Genomic DNA, 17,212 nt, shown 5'->3' with positions numbered 1-17,212 from the left:
ATAAAACACTGTAATGTCAGTGTAAGCAGATAAATGGACATGAAAAGTTTATTATTGCACAACATTGGAACTCAGTAACATTTTCTTTGAAAGCATCACACAAACATATCTGCTTATAGCTACATCACAAAGTTTTATTACATTTATTACATTTTTACAAACTGGTTATAAATGCCCACAACTGAAAATGCTAATTATTATTATAACCACTACTGTTAAGGCCTCAATATTCTTTAAAACAAGAGTTTTTCCAAACAGACTATAGATCTGACATTAATCCAGAATCTGAGTTTGGCAAATGACGAAAGCCCCTGTAGCCTGCTGTTAAGAGGCCAGAAAGGTCTGAATGCAGCCAAGGCTCAGTTTTAATGCCTCATACAAACAGACCAACTAACTCTGAAAAGTTTCAATATTAATGAAGAGGAAATGTGAGTAAAAGTAGCTGTAAAGAGGCAAAAGGAGAATTACAGGCATTTATAAAACACATTCTTAGAAAGCTTAAAAATGACATTTCCAAGCACAGTAAAACGAGACATGTAATGTGTTAATCTGTTAAACAAAACCACCATCAGCTCTCTCTGCTGCTCTCAGGCATCACTGTGGCTGCAAACAGACCTTCCACTGCTTCTGAACGGCGTGCAAACCATCACAGCACCTCCTGGAGGTCAGACTGAGTACTTACTGAAACATCAACATGCTACATCACTGAATGCACTGGAGGAGAACCAGAATACTGACAGCAGTACCACACTGTATCGCAGTACTCCTGATAGTACAACACTGTGCAGCAGAGCTCACAGAGGTCCATGGTCCAATGTAGTTTCTGTAAGATGACCACTCTCATTTAAAAAGAGGGCTTTGTGCACCTTCGCTGGCCAAGTCCTCGCCTGCAGAATCAAATTCAACCCAAACCAGAAATTCTTATTCTACGCTTTATTTTAACTTCATCTCAGTTACAATGTCCCACCTTTCCATTCAGCAGGGAGCAGTGTAATTTTAAGCGGACCACAAATCCTGAAGACATTATTATCCCTATAAAACTGAGGGGCAGAACCAGGAAGGAAACTGAGATTGAACAGAACAGTCATTGTTAATTCATGGGGGCAAATAATTCAGAGTTTTAAAACCTGGTATTATTATGGTTAACACAGAAACAACTAATAGGCCCCCACAGTTAATGTACCGGACCAGTGTGAGTCTGCTGTCTGAAGGCAACACGTTCGTCCATCACAGCAGGTCCTGACTGAGTTCACTGTGCTGCTAACAGGTTCGCTTCCAGGTAGTTTCAATCATTTGGCTAATTTATAAGTTTTGCCCTTTAATCAAAATTTTCTCTTACACGGTTGATATTTATCACCTTATCAAAGTCAGGTTTTACAACTCATCTTAAGGCTCCTTGAGGTTTACAGCAACATTCAAATGTTTATTTGAATGTTGCTGTTTAAACAGAGGTGGCATGATCGCAAATGCTAACTTCAGCTACTAGCATCAACTCCTCGCAACTTTAGCTACAGGCACTTAAAGCTAGTGGCTAAAGTTAGCATTAACAATAATGCTAACCTCTCTATAAGTTGTAAGGGCTAGTAGCTAATGTTACTAAAAACCTAACCTATTAATAATTAAAACTAGCATTAGCAATAATGCTAACATAAGCTAATAGCTTTAAATGATAGTAACTAAACCTCATTAACTTTAGCTACTACAGCTTAAAATGAATAATGTAACATTAACTAGCCTTAAGAGCTTAAAGATAATGTTGGATTGACTATTGTTAAAACCTAAAGCTAGCATTATATTTAATTTTCAAGCTAGCCAGGAAGCATCCAAAATGCCTTTTGAATTATTTCATTAAGCTAATACCTCCTAAATAGTAGAGCAATAGTATTTAAAACAATTCAAATGTATTTTATATAAAATTTATCCTAAAATTAAGGTATGTTATATCAAGTTAGAAAAAAGCTGGACTCCTTTGCTGTAATTGGCACAGTTAGCATACCTTCCAGCTAAAGCAAGACCGGTTATTTCTTTGGAATAATGCCAAAGCTAAAATGCCGGAAAAAAAGCTGAATGTTTTTCTATTTCAATTCTCTGATGGTCTCAAAAGTTAGCCTATGCTAGAACCATGAATCACTGCTGATCTGCTTTTATTCAATCCTGCTTTTATAATCCATAGTCTTAAGACCTGTGTATTCCCTCAAAACGTTCGTATTGTCAGCTCGATTGAAATCTGCACCATCATCTACCAAAATGTTCTTTAAACGGATCAAAGCATTTTAACATATCCTAAAAACCAAGCCATAGTGCTGCTGCTGTTTTGTTTTTTTTTGTTTTTTTGCTGCTAACTGTGCAGAGGGAACAGAAGGAGATGGTTGTGCAGCAGAAGATCCTATTCCTGCTGGTGATATTTTAGCATCTCTCTGAGAGGAAGGTCTGAAGATGAGTTACATAGAAAATGTGAAACAGTTGGTATCTCCTGTTTTGAGGAATTCATATAATTTGTGGGTTTTTAATAAATGTCCTAGGTAGCAACAGCCAGTTGCAACTATAAATTATTCTGTAAGAAAGAACTCTGACAGCCTTTTTAACACTTTCTTCTTTCTTTTAGCAACACAGTGAGCCAACTCCACGACTTGCTGCAAAACGTTAGCCCCACCCACCCGAAAATTAAAACTAAAAACATCAACTGACTTTAGATTTTTTTTTTTTTACACAGAATTATAATAAGCACTGCCATAATAATAATAATAATAATAATAATCACTGAAAGGATCCACAGGTTTAACCAGAACGGTACACACAGACAGCTGTCACCGTGGCACCCGCAGCGCCAGCATGGCTGACAGTCAAGCTGCATGCGATTGGATTCGGACTGCTGGAAAACAAAGTGAAAGGAAAAGAAACAAAAAAAAATAGAAAAGTTTAAAATCAAAAAGCACAAGGCCGCTCCCCCAGCTCGGAGCGCTTCAGCAGAGAGCATGATGGGAACGGAAGTTTTAATCTGGCCAGTTGTTTGGACAGCCCGCCCTCATCCATCACCATCATCATCATCTGATGTTTGTTTTTTATGTTTCCAAGGCAACAGTCTCTGCTGAGGGGATGGGAAGTGGTCATCATGGTAACAGAGGCTTAGCGGTGGCTGATATTGATGATGTCATGGTTGTGTTAAAGGGGCGTGGCAACTGGAAGATGTTCTGTGATTGGTTGGTTTGAAGGTTGTCGGTCACATCAGAGCTGAGAAAGAGAACAGAACAGGACGGTATGCAAACAGCAGTATTTCTGTGTACAGTGCTGTGAAAAAGTGTTTACCCTCTTCTATTCTGTTTTTGCTTTTTTTGTCACATTAAATGTTTCAGATCAAACATATTTTAATACCACACAAAGATAACCTGAGTAAATAAAAGAGGAGTTTTCAGGTGATGCTTTCATTTATTTAAGGATAAAAAGCTATGCAAAACATACTGCACCATGTGGAAAAGTAATTTCCATAAACCAGATGTTTGATAAAGTTGACTACAACTTCTCCAGCTACAGACATGTACCGTATATTCCGCACTATAAGGCGCACCTTCAATGAATGACCTATTTTAGAACTGTTTTCATATATAGGGCGCACCGGATTATAAGGCGCATAGAATAGAAGCTACTGCAGTCAAACGTTTGACTGGGGTTGCGTTATGCATCCACTAGATGGAGCTGTGCTAAAGAGAATGTCAACAAAACAGTCAGATAAGTCAGTCAAACTTTATTAATACTCTACAAACCAGCGTTCTGATAACTCCATTCACTCTCATGGTAAGGTCTCCTCTACATAGAATTATATTGAATAGAGCCAACCGCACGTTAGAAATGCATTGGAGTCTATGAAGTTGAAATCAAACGTTAGTTAAAACGTGAAAGGGAACTTTTCCCTGATTCAGTAAACACGTAAAAGAAACAGTTTGATGCACTAAATCAAACGTTAGTACTGTTAACCTTTCCTGTTTCTGTCCCCTGACTGTAGTCTGATGACACAGGGGAGACGCTTTCTCCAGGGCCGAAGTTACTAGTTTCCTCGGGGTTAACTCCCTCACTCATACGTTGCTGAGTTGAACATGAAGAAACAGCATCAAAACACTGAGTTGTTGACGAGATTCGGGGTTCTTTTTAATGACTTTGCAGCACGTAAAAACACAGGGCTTACAGACTCATACACCGCTGCTCCGGTCGCCGTCTCTACCCACCCCACACACACAATAATACCACATTCAAACGTTATACACACACAAGTGGTGTTGGACTAGGAGTAAGCACAGTACAGGTGTTTACCGCTATTACTTCGGCGACGCCCCTGACTACGGTAGCCGTAATGCTGCAAGCGGTGCGGCTTTGTAGTTTACCAGTCGTACTGAAACATTTTGACAGAGTGCCGTGTACAACCAGTATGGATCAACCAATTAACCAATTGATCCATATATAAGGCGCTCCGGATTACAAGGCGCACTGTCATTTTTAGAAAAAAATTAAAGGTTTTTAAGTGTGCCTTATAGTGCGGAAAATACGGTAGATGAAAAATTACCATCAGTCTGGAAAAGGGTTAGAAAGCCATCCATATGGCTTCGCGTCTACAGTACACCATATTGATTGTCATTATCCATGAATGGAAAAAGCTGGAACCAAAGTTGCTCCAACAGGGCATCAATGGCTCATTCAGGAGGTAAAGCAAAACTAAAGTAACGTCTGAAGCCCTGCAGGCCTCACTTGATTCATGATTCAACGAAAAGAGAGATAGACAAACCAAAATTGGCATCGATCCATCCAGTTCCAAAGCCAAAACCTCTGCAGACCAAAAAATGCCTGGCTCACATTTGCCAAAAAGAAACATCTTGATGATCCCCGGGAATTTTAGAAAAATATTATTTGAACTAAGAAGGGAGAAGAGGAACCTTTTTTGAAGGTGTGTTTCTCATTACATCTGACTCAAAACTAACATCATATCTACAGTCAAACATGAAGGTGGTAGTGTGATGCTTTGGGACTCCTGCGGTAATTGAGCAATCCATGAATTCTGCTTTCTAGCAGAAAATCCTGAAGGAGAATGTCCAGCCATCAGTTTGTGACCGTAAGCTCAGGCTCATTTGGTTTCTGGAACAAAACCCTGACCCAAAGCATGCTAGCAAGTCCATTTCAGAATGCTTAAAAACTCTCCAGTTTGGCTGAAATACAATTCTGCAAGGAGGAGTGGGCCAAAATTCCTCCACAGAGATAAAAAGGACTCGTTTGCAGTTTTCCTAAAGACCTAATGGCAGCAAGGGGGGCATAACCAGGTTAGCTTTGTTGCTTTAACGCTAGAGGGTGTATCAGGGGTGCCGTAACAATGACAAACATTAAATGTAATGTTTAAATGTTAATGTTGAACACTTTTTAAAATTAAGAGTAGAATAGGAGATAACCAGCAAAAGAAAAACATAAAATTAAATACATTTTACTGTAAAATGGCTACTTTAGTATTATTGCATACAGCTACAATCTAAAGCAATAGGCCTAATCAACAATTTACAACATTCCCAAAAGGTACTCTTAGCAGGGTAGGAATCAGTTTCTTTATTTTGCATTTGCTCAGGTCAGCGTTGACTGCTAAAATTTGTTTGATCTGAAACATTTTAACGTGTCAAAAAGGAAAAACAGAGGAGGACATTTAGGACTCACCTGTCATTAGAGAAGTTGACAGGTGGGCTTTTTACGAGTATTTCCTGGAGCCGGAGTCTTCCTGTTAATCTGTCGGACGAGGTCGTAGAAGATCTGCAGAAACAACCCAAAGTGTCAGAATCTGAATGGGGGAAAAGCTTTTGGACCTCTGAGCCGTGTGGTTCAGGTATAACAGGCAGGTGTCTGCAGGTGTGGTCACCTCGTTGACGTTTATCTTGCTCTTGGCCGAAGTCTCTAGGAAGGCGCAGGAGTTCCACTGACGGGCGAGGCCAATGCCCGACTCTTTGCCCACCACACGCTCCACCTCCAGGTCGCATTTGTTTCCCACCAGGATCATGGGAACCTGCGGCGCCACATCAGCAGCATATGGATCACTTAGAGACACGGCCTTGCTTCGTCAATAAACACAAAATGTCCTCGAATTTATTTAATTGCTGACCAGGTACTGAACTGGAGGTTTTTATTTACCACTTTTTATTTAAGAAACTTGAATAATCTACTTATAAAACCAGGAAGAGGAAAAAGCTGCTTCCTGACAAAACAACCTACGACCAGCAGGTGGCAGCAAAGCTAAAGGTCAGCGCTGCTTGAAGCATATTTTTTCCATCCTACAGCAGGAAAGAATAGAGCTAACTTTCTTCCTTTTACAGGCTGCATAATTCAGACTTTTGAGCATGGAAATACTTTTTGTTTCCTGCCATCTTTCCAAAATCAGCCAGGCATTATTTATAAATCGATTAAAGTTTGACATTTGTTGCCATAGCATTAAATATTTGACCTGATGTGATGGTAAAATACAACAGGTAGGTTTGTGATCCTATTTTGAACCATAAACACCAACGATGAGGACATTTTCTTTGCTGGCAAAGTAAATGTGGTGCGTTTTGTGTTTGTGTCTTACGTCCTCAGTGTCTTTCACTCTGAGGATCTGTTCTCTCAGGTCCTGAAGATCGTTGAAGGTGGACTGAGCTGTAATGGAGTAAACCAGAGCAAAGCCCTGACCGTTCTTCATGTAGAGGTCCCTCATCGCTGTGAACTGCTCCTGTAAAACACACAAACACACACATTGATGGAGTCAGGGAGATGCACAAACACACAGTATGCACCTGACCTCAGATCAGATCTTACTGTTCCAGCTGTGTCCAGGATCTCCAGCATACACTGCTGTCCATCCACCTCCACTTGCTGCAGACAAACAGGAAGTCATCTCATTTTCTGTGTCAACATTTTTGTATAAACTCCTTAGATTAGATCATTTAGGCAGATTAAATCAGTTTCCACACATCATCACTTTCAGTTTTAATGTCAGGTTTTAGAGATAAGTCTTCCTCTTACATAAACATTTTCCTTTAAAATCTGTTTCCAGAGCTAAATAATAAAAATAACAGTAAAAATTTAACATTTTTTTTCTTTCATCAGCACCAGAAAAATAAGATGAAAAAGATATAAATAAATGTATACAAAATAGTTTAAACTATTGCATAACACATGTAAATGTTATGAATCAAAATAATTTATTAATAGACCTTAAAATGTTTAACTAAATACATAAGTGTATAAATAAAATGAATAAAAAAATTAACTGTATAAGTAAATAAATAAATAAATACAAAATTATAAATTATTACAGGATTATAGGTCAATAAATAAATCTGTCATTAATAAATATATAAAAATGTATAAATAAAAAATGTATAGGGCCAGAAATAAAATACATATATAAAAGAGTAAATGTAGAAATTAATGTCAACAAAAAAGTTGCATATTATAATAAATAAATAAATAGGGGTTTAAAAAACATAAATCTGTAAAAATAAACAATTATAAATAATTACAGGAATTCATAAAATAACTTTTACAAAATAAAAAAAAGTGAAGATATGAAATATAATAAAATTAGTCAACTTATACAATAATGGATTTAAGTCCTGCCTCACATTAACCAAGTAAATAACTTCAATGTTTCATGTTTTAAAGTTCATTCGTGGTTAGTATCATTTTGAATTAGTTAATTGGTTGACATACGACTGACCTTAAGGTCTGAGGTTGATGCTGAAAACCGACACGTTTCAAAGATCAAATAAAAAAGACGCTATAATAATGTGGTTAAAATATCAGACCTCAGGACATCCCAGCATGTCAGCTCATCTGATTTCACACAAACTGGTGAGGATGAACCCTACCTTCCTGTAGGAGTCCTCTATCGTCGGGTCGTATTTCTCCACAAAGATTCCCTGAACAAACTGGACCGTCTGGACACAGAGACAGCAGGAGGAGGTGGAGGAGGTGGAGGAGGAGGACAGTTAATGGAGCTCTGTTCTGCTCTCCACTGAGACTCATCAGAATGGAAATAATGACACATCTCCATTATATCAGCTGGATTAAAGCTCTCCTTTGTATTGACACCGAGGGTTTGTGTGAGTCTACTCTCAGATTTACAGTAGAGAAAAACAAGAACTGAAAACATCAAATTTTACCACTTTATACTGAAACTAAATTGAAACCTAAATTATCACAGATTTTACTAACAACACTCTATTAAATAAAACATCTTTAAATGTGCAGAGAGGTTTTAGAGCAGAAGCAGCAATGGTTAAAGCTACTGAAGGGAGTTTGATGGTGTTTATAATCGATCACAGTATTCTGTCAGCAATGGTTGAAATCTGATCTAAACCAACAAACTCAGGTTTCTATCCCACACATTTCTCCGATTCTTCTCCCATCACAGTCCCTCTACGGATCCAACCATGCTCCATCCAGTGCCGGTCAGTTCAAACCATTCAACCAATCAGGGGTCCCCACACTCCCTGGAAAAGGCTGGAATTTCTATCATTTTCCAGGTCTGGACTAGAGGTATTCCTTATTCTTTTATCTAAAAGACAAAATCTAAATTTCTTTAATCTTCATCAAACTTCTAGATCAGTTTGGTTTTATGAGGCTCTGTGAATTTTTTTTGAAGGGGTTATTATAGATTTTATAGTAGAGCAGATTTACCTTGTATAATAATAATAATAAACTAGTGCACACTGCTGGATCAGAAGCCAACTTCAGCATGGTGATTTATAGGACGTCCAGATAACAAATACATACTGGATTATTTACATTTTATTCAAATGTTGAGAAAAATCTTTGATCCAGGAAATTATTGAATTTGAAAGGAAAATGTGAAGGAACGCTGACTAATGAAACATTAAAGGAAAGTTTCCAGATCTCCTTAAATGTGAATTTAAATGTGTTTTTTCTCTGTGGACCAGCTCTGAACTGGTCAACTGAGTCATTTACTGGCATAAAAACACAGTCAGACTCCATGAGGTCTTTGGGACTTACCAGCGCTGACTTCCCGACGCCTCCTGATCCCAAAACAACCAGTTTATATTCACGCATCCTGACTGTCTATCTGCTGGACGAGAGACATGCAGAGAGAGAGAGAGCAGGGTTAGACCAGCCAATCAGAGCGCAGCGGGCAACACCTGCAGCTGTTTGGACTGTCAGGTAGACTCAGAACAGATCGGCTCGAAGTCATGTGATCACACAGCCTTCCTGGTTACTGTTGCCATGCTCATACATGTGTGCAGCCTGCAGCGCCACGGCAACATGACAAACACACAGGAGTGCACGCCCCCACTGGTTCTGACTGAGAGCAGAAAACCCCTAAATAATAAAATCTGAATTAATAACGAACAAACTAAACTTTACATGCGGCCTGAAATATTTGAATTTTTCTTTTGAAATAAAAACAACAAAACTTGATTTATTTTAATGCATCAAGGAAATAGATCTTAGACTGGTAAAAACATCTTAACATAAATAAACTGAACTTTAAGAAAAATCTGGTATTAAAATAATGCCTCCTGAACACCACCTGGAGAAAAGTATTTTAAAAGCCGCATTAACCAACAATTATAACTGAAACTACCGATACAGAGTCTGAAGATACGAGGAGGAAGATGAGCTTTTAATACTTTTAAAACATGCAACATAGGTCCACGAGTCCTTCTGACAACTTAACTCAGTTCAGTTAAACTAATATTAACAGCGCTATTATTTCTGCTGCTATTGTTAATACATTAAAATAAGCTGAAGCAAACATTACAGCGAGACTAATAAACCGGATGTCTAACGTGTACAGAGTTGCCTTTTAGGGAACATTTAAAGTCAGACTTAGATCTGAGGCGACAAACGGCCCCACAGGAAAAAAAAAAAACAAAAAAAAACAGCTCCTCTCGGCTAAGGAGGGCCCACAGAGGTTGTCATGGTAACGTGATAACTGGGTCTGTTAATATTTCTGCGTACAGCTAATTTTTCCACAGCACAACAGACATGTTAACGCGGTTTCACTAAAAACGTAAATTAATTCAACTGAAATCTTCTGAGAGATGATCGGAACCAGACAATTTTTCCTTCCCCCTTTTCTTTTTTTGTTGAGTCGTAAAATTGAAATAATATAAACGTTGGTGCCACATGCTGTCATACTTCTACGACTGTAGAAAAAGTAATGGCAATGAGTCCTGCTCATTGCTCTGAGGAATTCTGGCCCAGTCTGCTTTGTAGAGGGTTTTCCAGCATGAACAGCTGCTGCAATTCAATCAGATTTAACTCTGAACTTTAACTAGGCCACTCCATAACTTTTGTTTTATTTTTTTAACCATTCAGAGGAGGACTTGTTGGTGTGCATCAGATCGTTGTCCTGCTCCACAATCAAAGTGAGGTTGATCTTGAGGTCACAAACTGATGGTCGAATGTTCTCCTTCAGGATGTTTCTGCTAGAGAGTAGAATTCATGGTTCTGTCAATTTAGATGAGTCATCCATGTGACCCAGACCATCACACTACCACCACCAGTTAAACAGTTTTTAACCTTCAGATGTTTTCAGCTCACATCTTCATTTGATCTCCTGGAAACGGTAACCATGTAACTGCTCCCAAACATTTTCAAACTACCTGGAAACAGCGGCAGTGTTGCATAGCAACCACATCCCATTTAAACCTTGTTTGCACAACCACAGCAACAAGTAATCTGCACCACTGGGTCGTTGTTGATGGAGATGTAAACCTTCCTCACAGAGCTGAACTTCAGAGAAAAACCGGCTGATTTTAATTGTTTTTAAACTTTTAAAGGACCATATTGTTGGATAAGGTGACATCTAGTGGTGTGAAGGTTGAACTGCAACCTGCCCCACTATTACCGGTATTCTTTATTCCAACACGAGATTTTCCAACCCTAAAACTGGAGAAATTAGGATAATTTGGAAAATAAAAATAAATTATGCAGAGATTCTTAGGTTCACTTTGACTTTAATTTCAGAAAACCTGAACCAAAGGTAGGCAAGCAGAACCATTTTGTTATTGTTGTTCGTTTACATGCATCTATTCCTGCATTTCGGGCTCCAACATATCCCATAAAGAGTTCAGACAAAAGCCATGAAGGTGGAAAAGATTTCAGTCTTGATCCGTTTCCATCAAAGTCTCTGAGGAGCAGAGATGATCAGAGGATCATGTGAGAAAAATCAGTAAACTGACTAAAACCAGTGTTCCTCGAAGAAAGACCTGATGGGATCTGCAGATTTCTCCCCCTGTACAGGTCCTTCTCAAAATATTAGCATATTGTGATAAAGTTCATTATTTTCCATAATGTCATGATGAAAATTTAACATTCATATATTTTAGATTCATTGCACACTAACTGAAATATTTCAGGTCTTTTATTGTCTTAATACGGATGATTTTGGCATACAGCTCATGAAAACCCAAAATTCCTATCTCACAAAATTAGCATATTTCATCCGACCAATAAAAGAAAAGTGTTTTTAATACAAAAAACGTCAAACTTCAAATAATCATGTACAGTTATGCACTCAATACTTGGTCGGGAATCCTTTGGCAGAAATGACTGCTTCAATGCGGCGTGGCATGGAGGCAATCAGCTTGTGGCACTGCTGAGGTCTTATGGAGGCCCAGGATGCTTCGATAGCGGCCTTTAGCTCATCCAGAGTGTTGGGTCTTGAGTCTCTCAACGTTCTCTTCACAATATCCCACAGATTCTCTATGGGGTTCAGGTCAGGAGAGTTGGCAGGCCAATTGAGCACAGTGATACCATGGTCAGTAAACCATTTACCAGTGGTTTTGGCACTGTGAGCAGGTGCCAGGTCGTGCTGAAAAATGAAATCTTCATCTCCATAAAGCTTTTCAGCAGATGGAAGCATGAAGTGCTCCAAAATCTCCTGATAGCTAGCTGCATTGACCCTGCCCTTGATAAAACACAGTGGACCAACACCAGCAGCTGACACGGCACCCCAGACCATCACTGACTGTGGGTACTTGACACTGGACTTCTGGCATTTTGGCATTTCCTTCTCCCCAGTCTTCCTCCAGACTCTGGCACCTTGATTTCCGAATGACATGCAGAATTTGCTTTCATCCGAAAAAAGTACTTTGGACCACTGAGCAACAGTCCAGTGCTGCTTCTCTGTAGCCCAGGTCAGGCGCTTCTGCCGCTGTTTCTGGTTCAAAAGTGGCTTGACCTGGGGAATGCAGCACCTGTAGCCCATTTCCTGCACACGCCTGTGCACGGTGGCTCTGGATGTTTCTACTCCAGACTCAGTCCACTGCTTCCGCAGGTCCCCCAAGGTCTGGAATCGGCCCTTCTCCACAATCTTCCTCAGGGTCCGGTCACCTCTTCTCGTTGTGCAGCGTTTTCTGCCACACTTTTTCCTTCCCACAGACTTCCCACTGAGGTGCCTTGATACAGCACTCTGGGAACAGCCCATTCATTCAGAAATGTCTTTGTGTCTTACCTTCTTGCTTGAGGGTGTCAATAGTGGCCTTCTGGACAGCAGTCAGGTCAGCAGTCTTACCCATGATTGGGGTTTTGAGTGATGAACCAGGCTGGGAGTTTTAAAGGCCTCAGGAATCTTTTGCAGGTGTTTCGAGTTAACTCGTTGATTCAGATGATTAGGTTCATAGCTCGTTTAGAGACCCTTTTAATGATATGCTAATTTTGTGAGATAGGAAGTTTGGGTTTTCATGAGCTGTATGCCAAAATCATCTGTATTAAGACAATAAAAAACCTGAAATATTTCAGTTAGTGTGCAATGAATCTAAAATATATGAATGTTAAATTTTCATCATGACATTATGGAAAATAATGAACTTTATCACAATATGCTAATATTTTGAGAAGGACCTGTAATGCAGAACATCATGAAGCCATTCAGAGAATCTGGAGGAATCTCAGGGAGCAAGCCTGAACTGAACTGCTGATCCCTCTAAATGTACTGCATCAAGAACCATCAGTCATAATAGCTGATAGAAGATATGATGAGAAGATTTCCCTCAACTGTAAAGCAGCGAGAGATCAGTTTGACTGAGAGGGGAAAAAGTCAGCTGGCTTTGCATGAAGATTTATAACCTGGAGCAGAATGTGAGCGTTTCCATCTGGGGTTTCACCTTCCTGACTGTACTTGAATGTATCAGAGCAGATTTCAGCGCCCGAAGGGTCTGAAAAAAAGGGCTTGTCTGCAGTTTGATGCAACAAGTCTAGACAAGTTCAACAAACTGCTGCGAGCCTCTGAGCAGAACAGATCTTCCTCTGGAATCTGATGCTTCCCCTCAAAACCATGATTAAAACTCGTTACAACCGTAGGCAAGAAGCAAAAGATCCGAGGTAAGCCTCTAAAAAGTCTAATTTTCTCTTTAAATAACAAACACAAATCAAAACAACAGAATGTATAAAAAAAAGTATAAAATACCCGATGTTTTCCTGCTAAATGCTTAAATTAGGATTTAAACCTGATCACAGGTAATAAAAAATAAATAAAGTTTTCTTTTTATGAGGATTTGAGTGGAGCCCCCAAAAAACTGATGAAGAACAAAGAATTACTGAAATAAGACAAGATAAAAGGAAATATTTATTCAAGTAAATAAATGAAAAGTTTTTGGGGTTAAAGAGTCTAAAAGATGTGTTTTTATTTTTATTTTAGACACGTGGACATAAAGCCCCAGTACAGGCAGAAAGACAAAAAATGTGAAGGACTGATTTAAATTTAGTTAAAAAGAAGATTTTATTTAACAAGCGCAGTTCAAAACAAAACCCAAAGCCTCCTGATCAGCATCAGTTTTCCCTAAATCGGTTCTGATCCGTGAGCAGTGGGTCAAACACTGAAAGATCGTATTATTTTTAATTCATTAACTGCATCAAAACTAAGGAGTCCCACCATTTTTAATCTAAGAACATCTCCCAACAACAACGTTCACAGTTTAATATTTAAATAAATGTTCTGAATATAATCCAGCCCAAAAACAGATAATCCTGCAACTTCTTCATTTTTTGTTGGATTGAAACCTAAAACCTCTATTGAAGAAACTGGGTCACATGTTTCTCCTTTATGTTTCATAATAGTTAAAAATAAATAAAGCTGGACCTAAAAACACCTGGAAATTGGCCAGAAAAGGCCTTATACTGTGCTAATTAAGACCAGCCAGAGACAGTTTTTGGTTCTCAGTGCTCCACAAACAGTCAGCTTCCAGTAACTAAAATAATAAAACAATGAAACTGGCTGATTGCATTTAGAAATTTAACCTCCAGATTCATGTGATTGCTGCTGGATCAGGTCTACAGTTCACCTGCTGGAAAATATTTCAAATAAAACCAAAACCAGAGGCTGAAAAAGGCTCAGAAGACCTTCTTTGTTAAATTAAAGCCATGAAATCTGCAAAATGTATTTATTTTTGGTCCTTTCTTCAGTTAAATATTAATAAGAGGTCCTGGTTTATGAAATGATGGAATATTTTAGTCCTATGTGGTCGTTAACAACATAAAACTCAATGCTGGAAGGATAAAAACCAGCAGCTGAGACACAAAGTTTAAGGTCTTCTAAGAGCAGCTATGAATAACTTCACCGTTTCGTTCCAGTTGCCCCATTAGTATAATAATCACCCAAAGTGAAAAGATTCATTTCTGGATAGTTTGTATTATAATTGGGACCAAATAACTTCCCATGAAGTGGACCTCTTGGTAAAGTGCTTTGAAGCGACATGTTCTGTAGTTAGATGTTATAAAAATACATTAAAACAAATTGAAACAACAGGAGTGGATGATCAGGGAGCAGATCTATTAATACTGATGGAAACTTCTGCTTCTCTGCAGCTCAAAAAGTTTAACTTTACTAATTTATCAAACGTTTTGATTCAACCTGCAACAAACTACTGAAATGATTAGAAAAAGTCCTCATCTTCATGCTCAAGTGTCACAAGTTCATGTTTTTAGTCAGTAACTTCCTCTTACTTTCATTAACTGACTTGCAGGTTTGAACCCTGACCTCATAAAAATTTGATAAATTGATGAATAATACAAAGTACTATCAGATTTACACTAATGCAGCACTGAACTTCAAAATGAACGTGTTTTACTTTTCTTGAACTTCAGACTGAAGATCTCAGCTCTGAGTTTCAGCTTAATGCCACAGACTGATGGCTGGAGATTCTCCTTCAGGTTCTGCTACAGAGCAGAACTCATGGATCAACTGCAGCAAGTCGCTCAGGTCCTGAAGTAGAACATCACACTGCCACCACCATGTCTGACCGTCAGTATGATGTTCTGTTTCTGAGATTCTGTTAGTTTTACCCCAGATGGAACGGGTCGCACACCTTCCAGAAAGTTCTACTTTTACCTCGTTTTCCCAGAGGTCTCGAGGACCATCAAGATGTTTTTGGTAAATGTGAGACGAGACTTAAGGATGTTTTTGGTTAGCAGTGGCTCTGGCCTTAGAACTCTCCCATGGAGGCCATCTTTGCCCAGTCTCTTTTTCTTATTGTTCAGTCATGAACTTTGACCTTAACTGACCCAACTACTCCTGGGAAAGTTTTCCACTATTCTATCTACTCTTCATGTGTGGATAATTGTTCTCTGGAGTCCCACAGTCTTCACTCGGTTTCATGGCTGTTCTTACATTTCTTCAGATCAGGACACAGTTAGTTTTTCTTTGCTCATCTTTTATCCTACTTCATGTTGCCAGACAGGTTCTATTGAAGGAATTTCTTGATTCAACAAATCTGTTGGTAATCTGGCTATGAAACTAAACTAAAAATGTGGTTAAACACAGTTAATTCAGGATTTAGCAAATGGATGATTACTTTTTTCCCCTAAATATGTAAAATAACTATAAAAAAAATGTTGAAGTTGTATCTAATCATATAAATTATATAGAAGTTCAACATTCTCTGGATTTTAACAGATTACATTCTTCACCAGCATACCCACACATGTTGGCACAAGGCTGGTATTTGTATGTATTGCAGTTACTGTGTGGTATTTCAGGTCGCTTCTATCCAGTTTGTTTCTATGTGTATTAACTGGAGAACAGAACTTTATTAGAGCCTGTTGTTTCATTTCATCACTGTCCAAGTTAATTACTGAGTCAGTGAGTGCAGGCTGATGTTAATCTGCTGGGGTGAAGATGTCTGAGGAGAAAGATGGACTGAACATTCACAGATCCCTGAGTCAAGCAGAACTAGGTGGGGCCTGTCAATACTCTGCTGCTGACAGAACAACCAGCAGGGGAGTAAAACCGAGCCTTGTCTGGAAATAACAGACCCAGAGGGTCAGACAGGATCCTCAGTACTCCACAGTCTTACTTCACCTACTTCCTTTCTTTATCCTCCAGCAGAGCAGCGGGGGTTCCTCAAGCTCTGCGGCCGCACCACAACGCTCCCTGCACGGACTGCTCCTGCAGCAGGCCCCGCTCCCATGGAGGACGTGATTCAAAGTCTAAACTAGTGCCCAAACATTCATCTAAAGACTAGATATAGGGTCAGAGCCGGGAAGACAGGCGCCCTGATGCCACCCAGCTGTCTAACATCCGTTAGCTGTCTGTCTGTCCGTCCGTCTGTCCGCCGGTCGGTCGCTTCCGCAAACCCAGCCCAGCTCGGTTTGGCTCGGCACCGGCCTGTGCGCGTCCCTGAGTGCTGCTGTCTGTCTAAACCAGCCCTCGTACGAGCGGAGAATAATCCCCATCCTTTCAATGGAGGATAAAATCAGGAGAAAAGACAGAAAAGAGGAAATCGATAACGGGAGTACTTACAGTCATCCACCCGTCCGCTGTGCTGCGCGTCGCTCTCTCTCCCGCTGTCTGTAAAGGTCTCTCTGCCAGAGCCGCTCCCTCCTGCCGCTCCGCTCTCTGACGTCAAGCTGGACGCGGTAAACACCAGAACTTCCTGAAAACCTTTCAGAATAAAACAATAGTGAATAAAACATTTTGATTTTATTTGTAAAAAGGGTGTTGGATTTTAACAGTAAGTTAATTCATCAGTTTGAGTTTTTTAAACAAATTAGCATCTACAAATTATCAGTAGGGTTGCATGGTGGATAAAATACTTTCACTTTTACCTCATGGTAAGAAGGTCCTGGGTTCAAATCCCAACCTGGGCCTTTTTGTGACGAGTTTGGATGTTCTCCCCATGCATGTCTGGGTTCTCTTGAACGTTACGTGCTTTTTAGGTCAGCTGGCCTCTAAGAACCGCCGAGAGTGTGT

General features: G+C 39.4%; 1 protein-coding gene and 1 long non-coding RNA gene across 4 annotated transcripts in view; one reads left to right on the top strand and one right to left on the bottom strand.

Annotated features, from left to right (window-relative positions):
* Positions 1-113: 113 nt before the first annotated feature.
* Positions 114-16,849, bottom strand: LOC124882697 (ras-related protein Rap-1b). 3 transcript variants are annotated; one of them, XM_047389198.1, is made up of 8 exons: positions 16,763-16,849; positions 9,013-9,085; positions 7,869-7,937; positions 6,814-6,870; positions 6,587-6,727; positions 5,885-6,028; positions 5,686-5,778; positions 114-3,231 (listed from the first exon to the last, which is right to left on the bottom strand). In XM_047389198.1, the coding sequence occupies exons 2-7, from the start codon at positions 9,067-9,069 to the stop codon at positions 5,692-5,694; spliced, it is 555 nt and encodes a 184-aa protein (XP_047245154.1). In that variant the 5' UTR covers positions 9,070-9,085; positions 16,763-16,849; the 3' UTR covers positions 114-3,231; positions 5,686-5,691. The 3 variants fall into 3 exon arrangements, with proteins under 3 accessions (XP_047245154.1, XP_047245155.1, XP_047245156.1); XM_047389199.1 differs by having other exon boundaries at positions 9,013-9,082; XM_047389200.1 differs by lacking the exon at positions 16,763-16,849 and adding an exon at positions 16,326-16,663.
* Positions 7,945-17,212, top strand: part of LOC124882698 — a 42,415-nt gene continuing 33,147 nt past the window's right edge. Inside the window, exon 1 of the long non-coding RNA XR_007041969.1 lies at positions 7,945-8,538. This is a non-coding gene — a long non-coding RNA (uncharacterized LOC124882698). The remainder of the gene's footprint in view (positions 8,539-17,212) is intronic.

The sequence above is a fragment of the Girardinichthys multiradiatus genome, chromosome 17 (genome assembly GCF_021462225.1).
Source record: "Girardinichthys multiradiatus isolate DD_20200921_A chromosome 17, DD_fGirMul_XY1, whole genome shotgun sequence".
Classification (NCBI taxonomy): domain Eukaryota; kingdom Metazoa; phylum Chordata; class Actinopteri; order Cyprinodontiformes; family Goodeidae; genus Girardinichthys; species Girardinichthys multiradiatus.
Note: the sequence above shows the minus strand (reverse complement) of the source record. Positions and strands in the feature narration are given on the sequence as shown.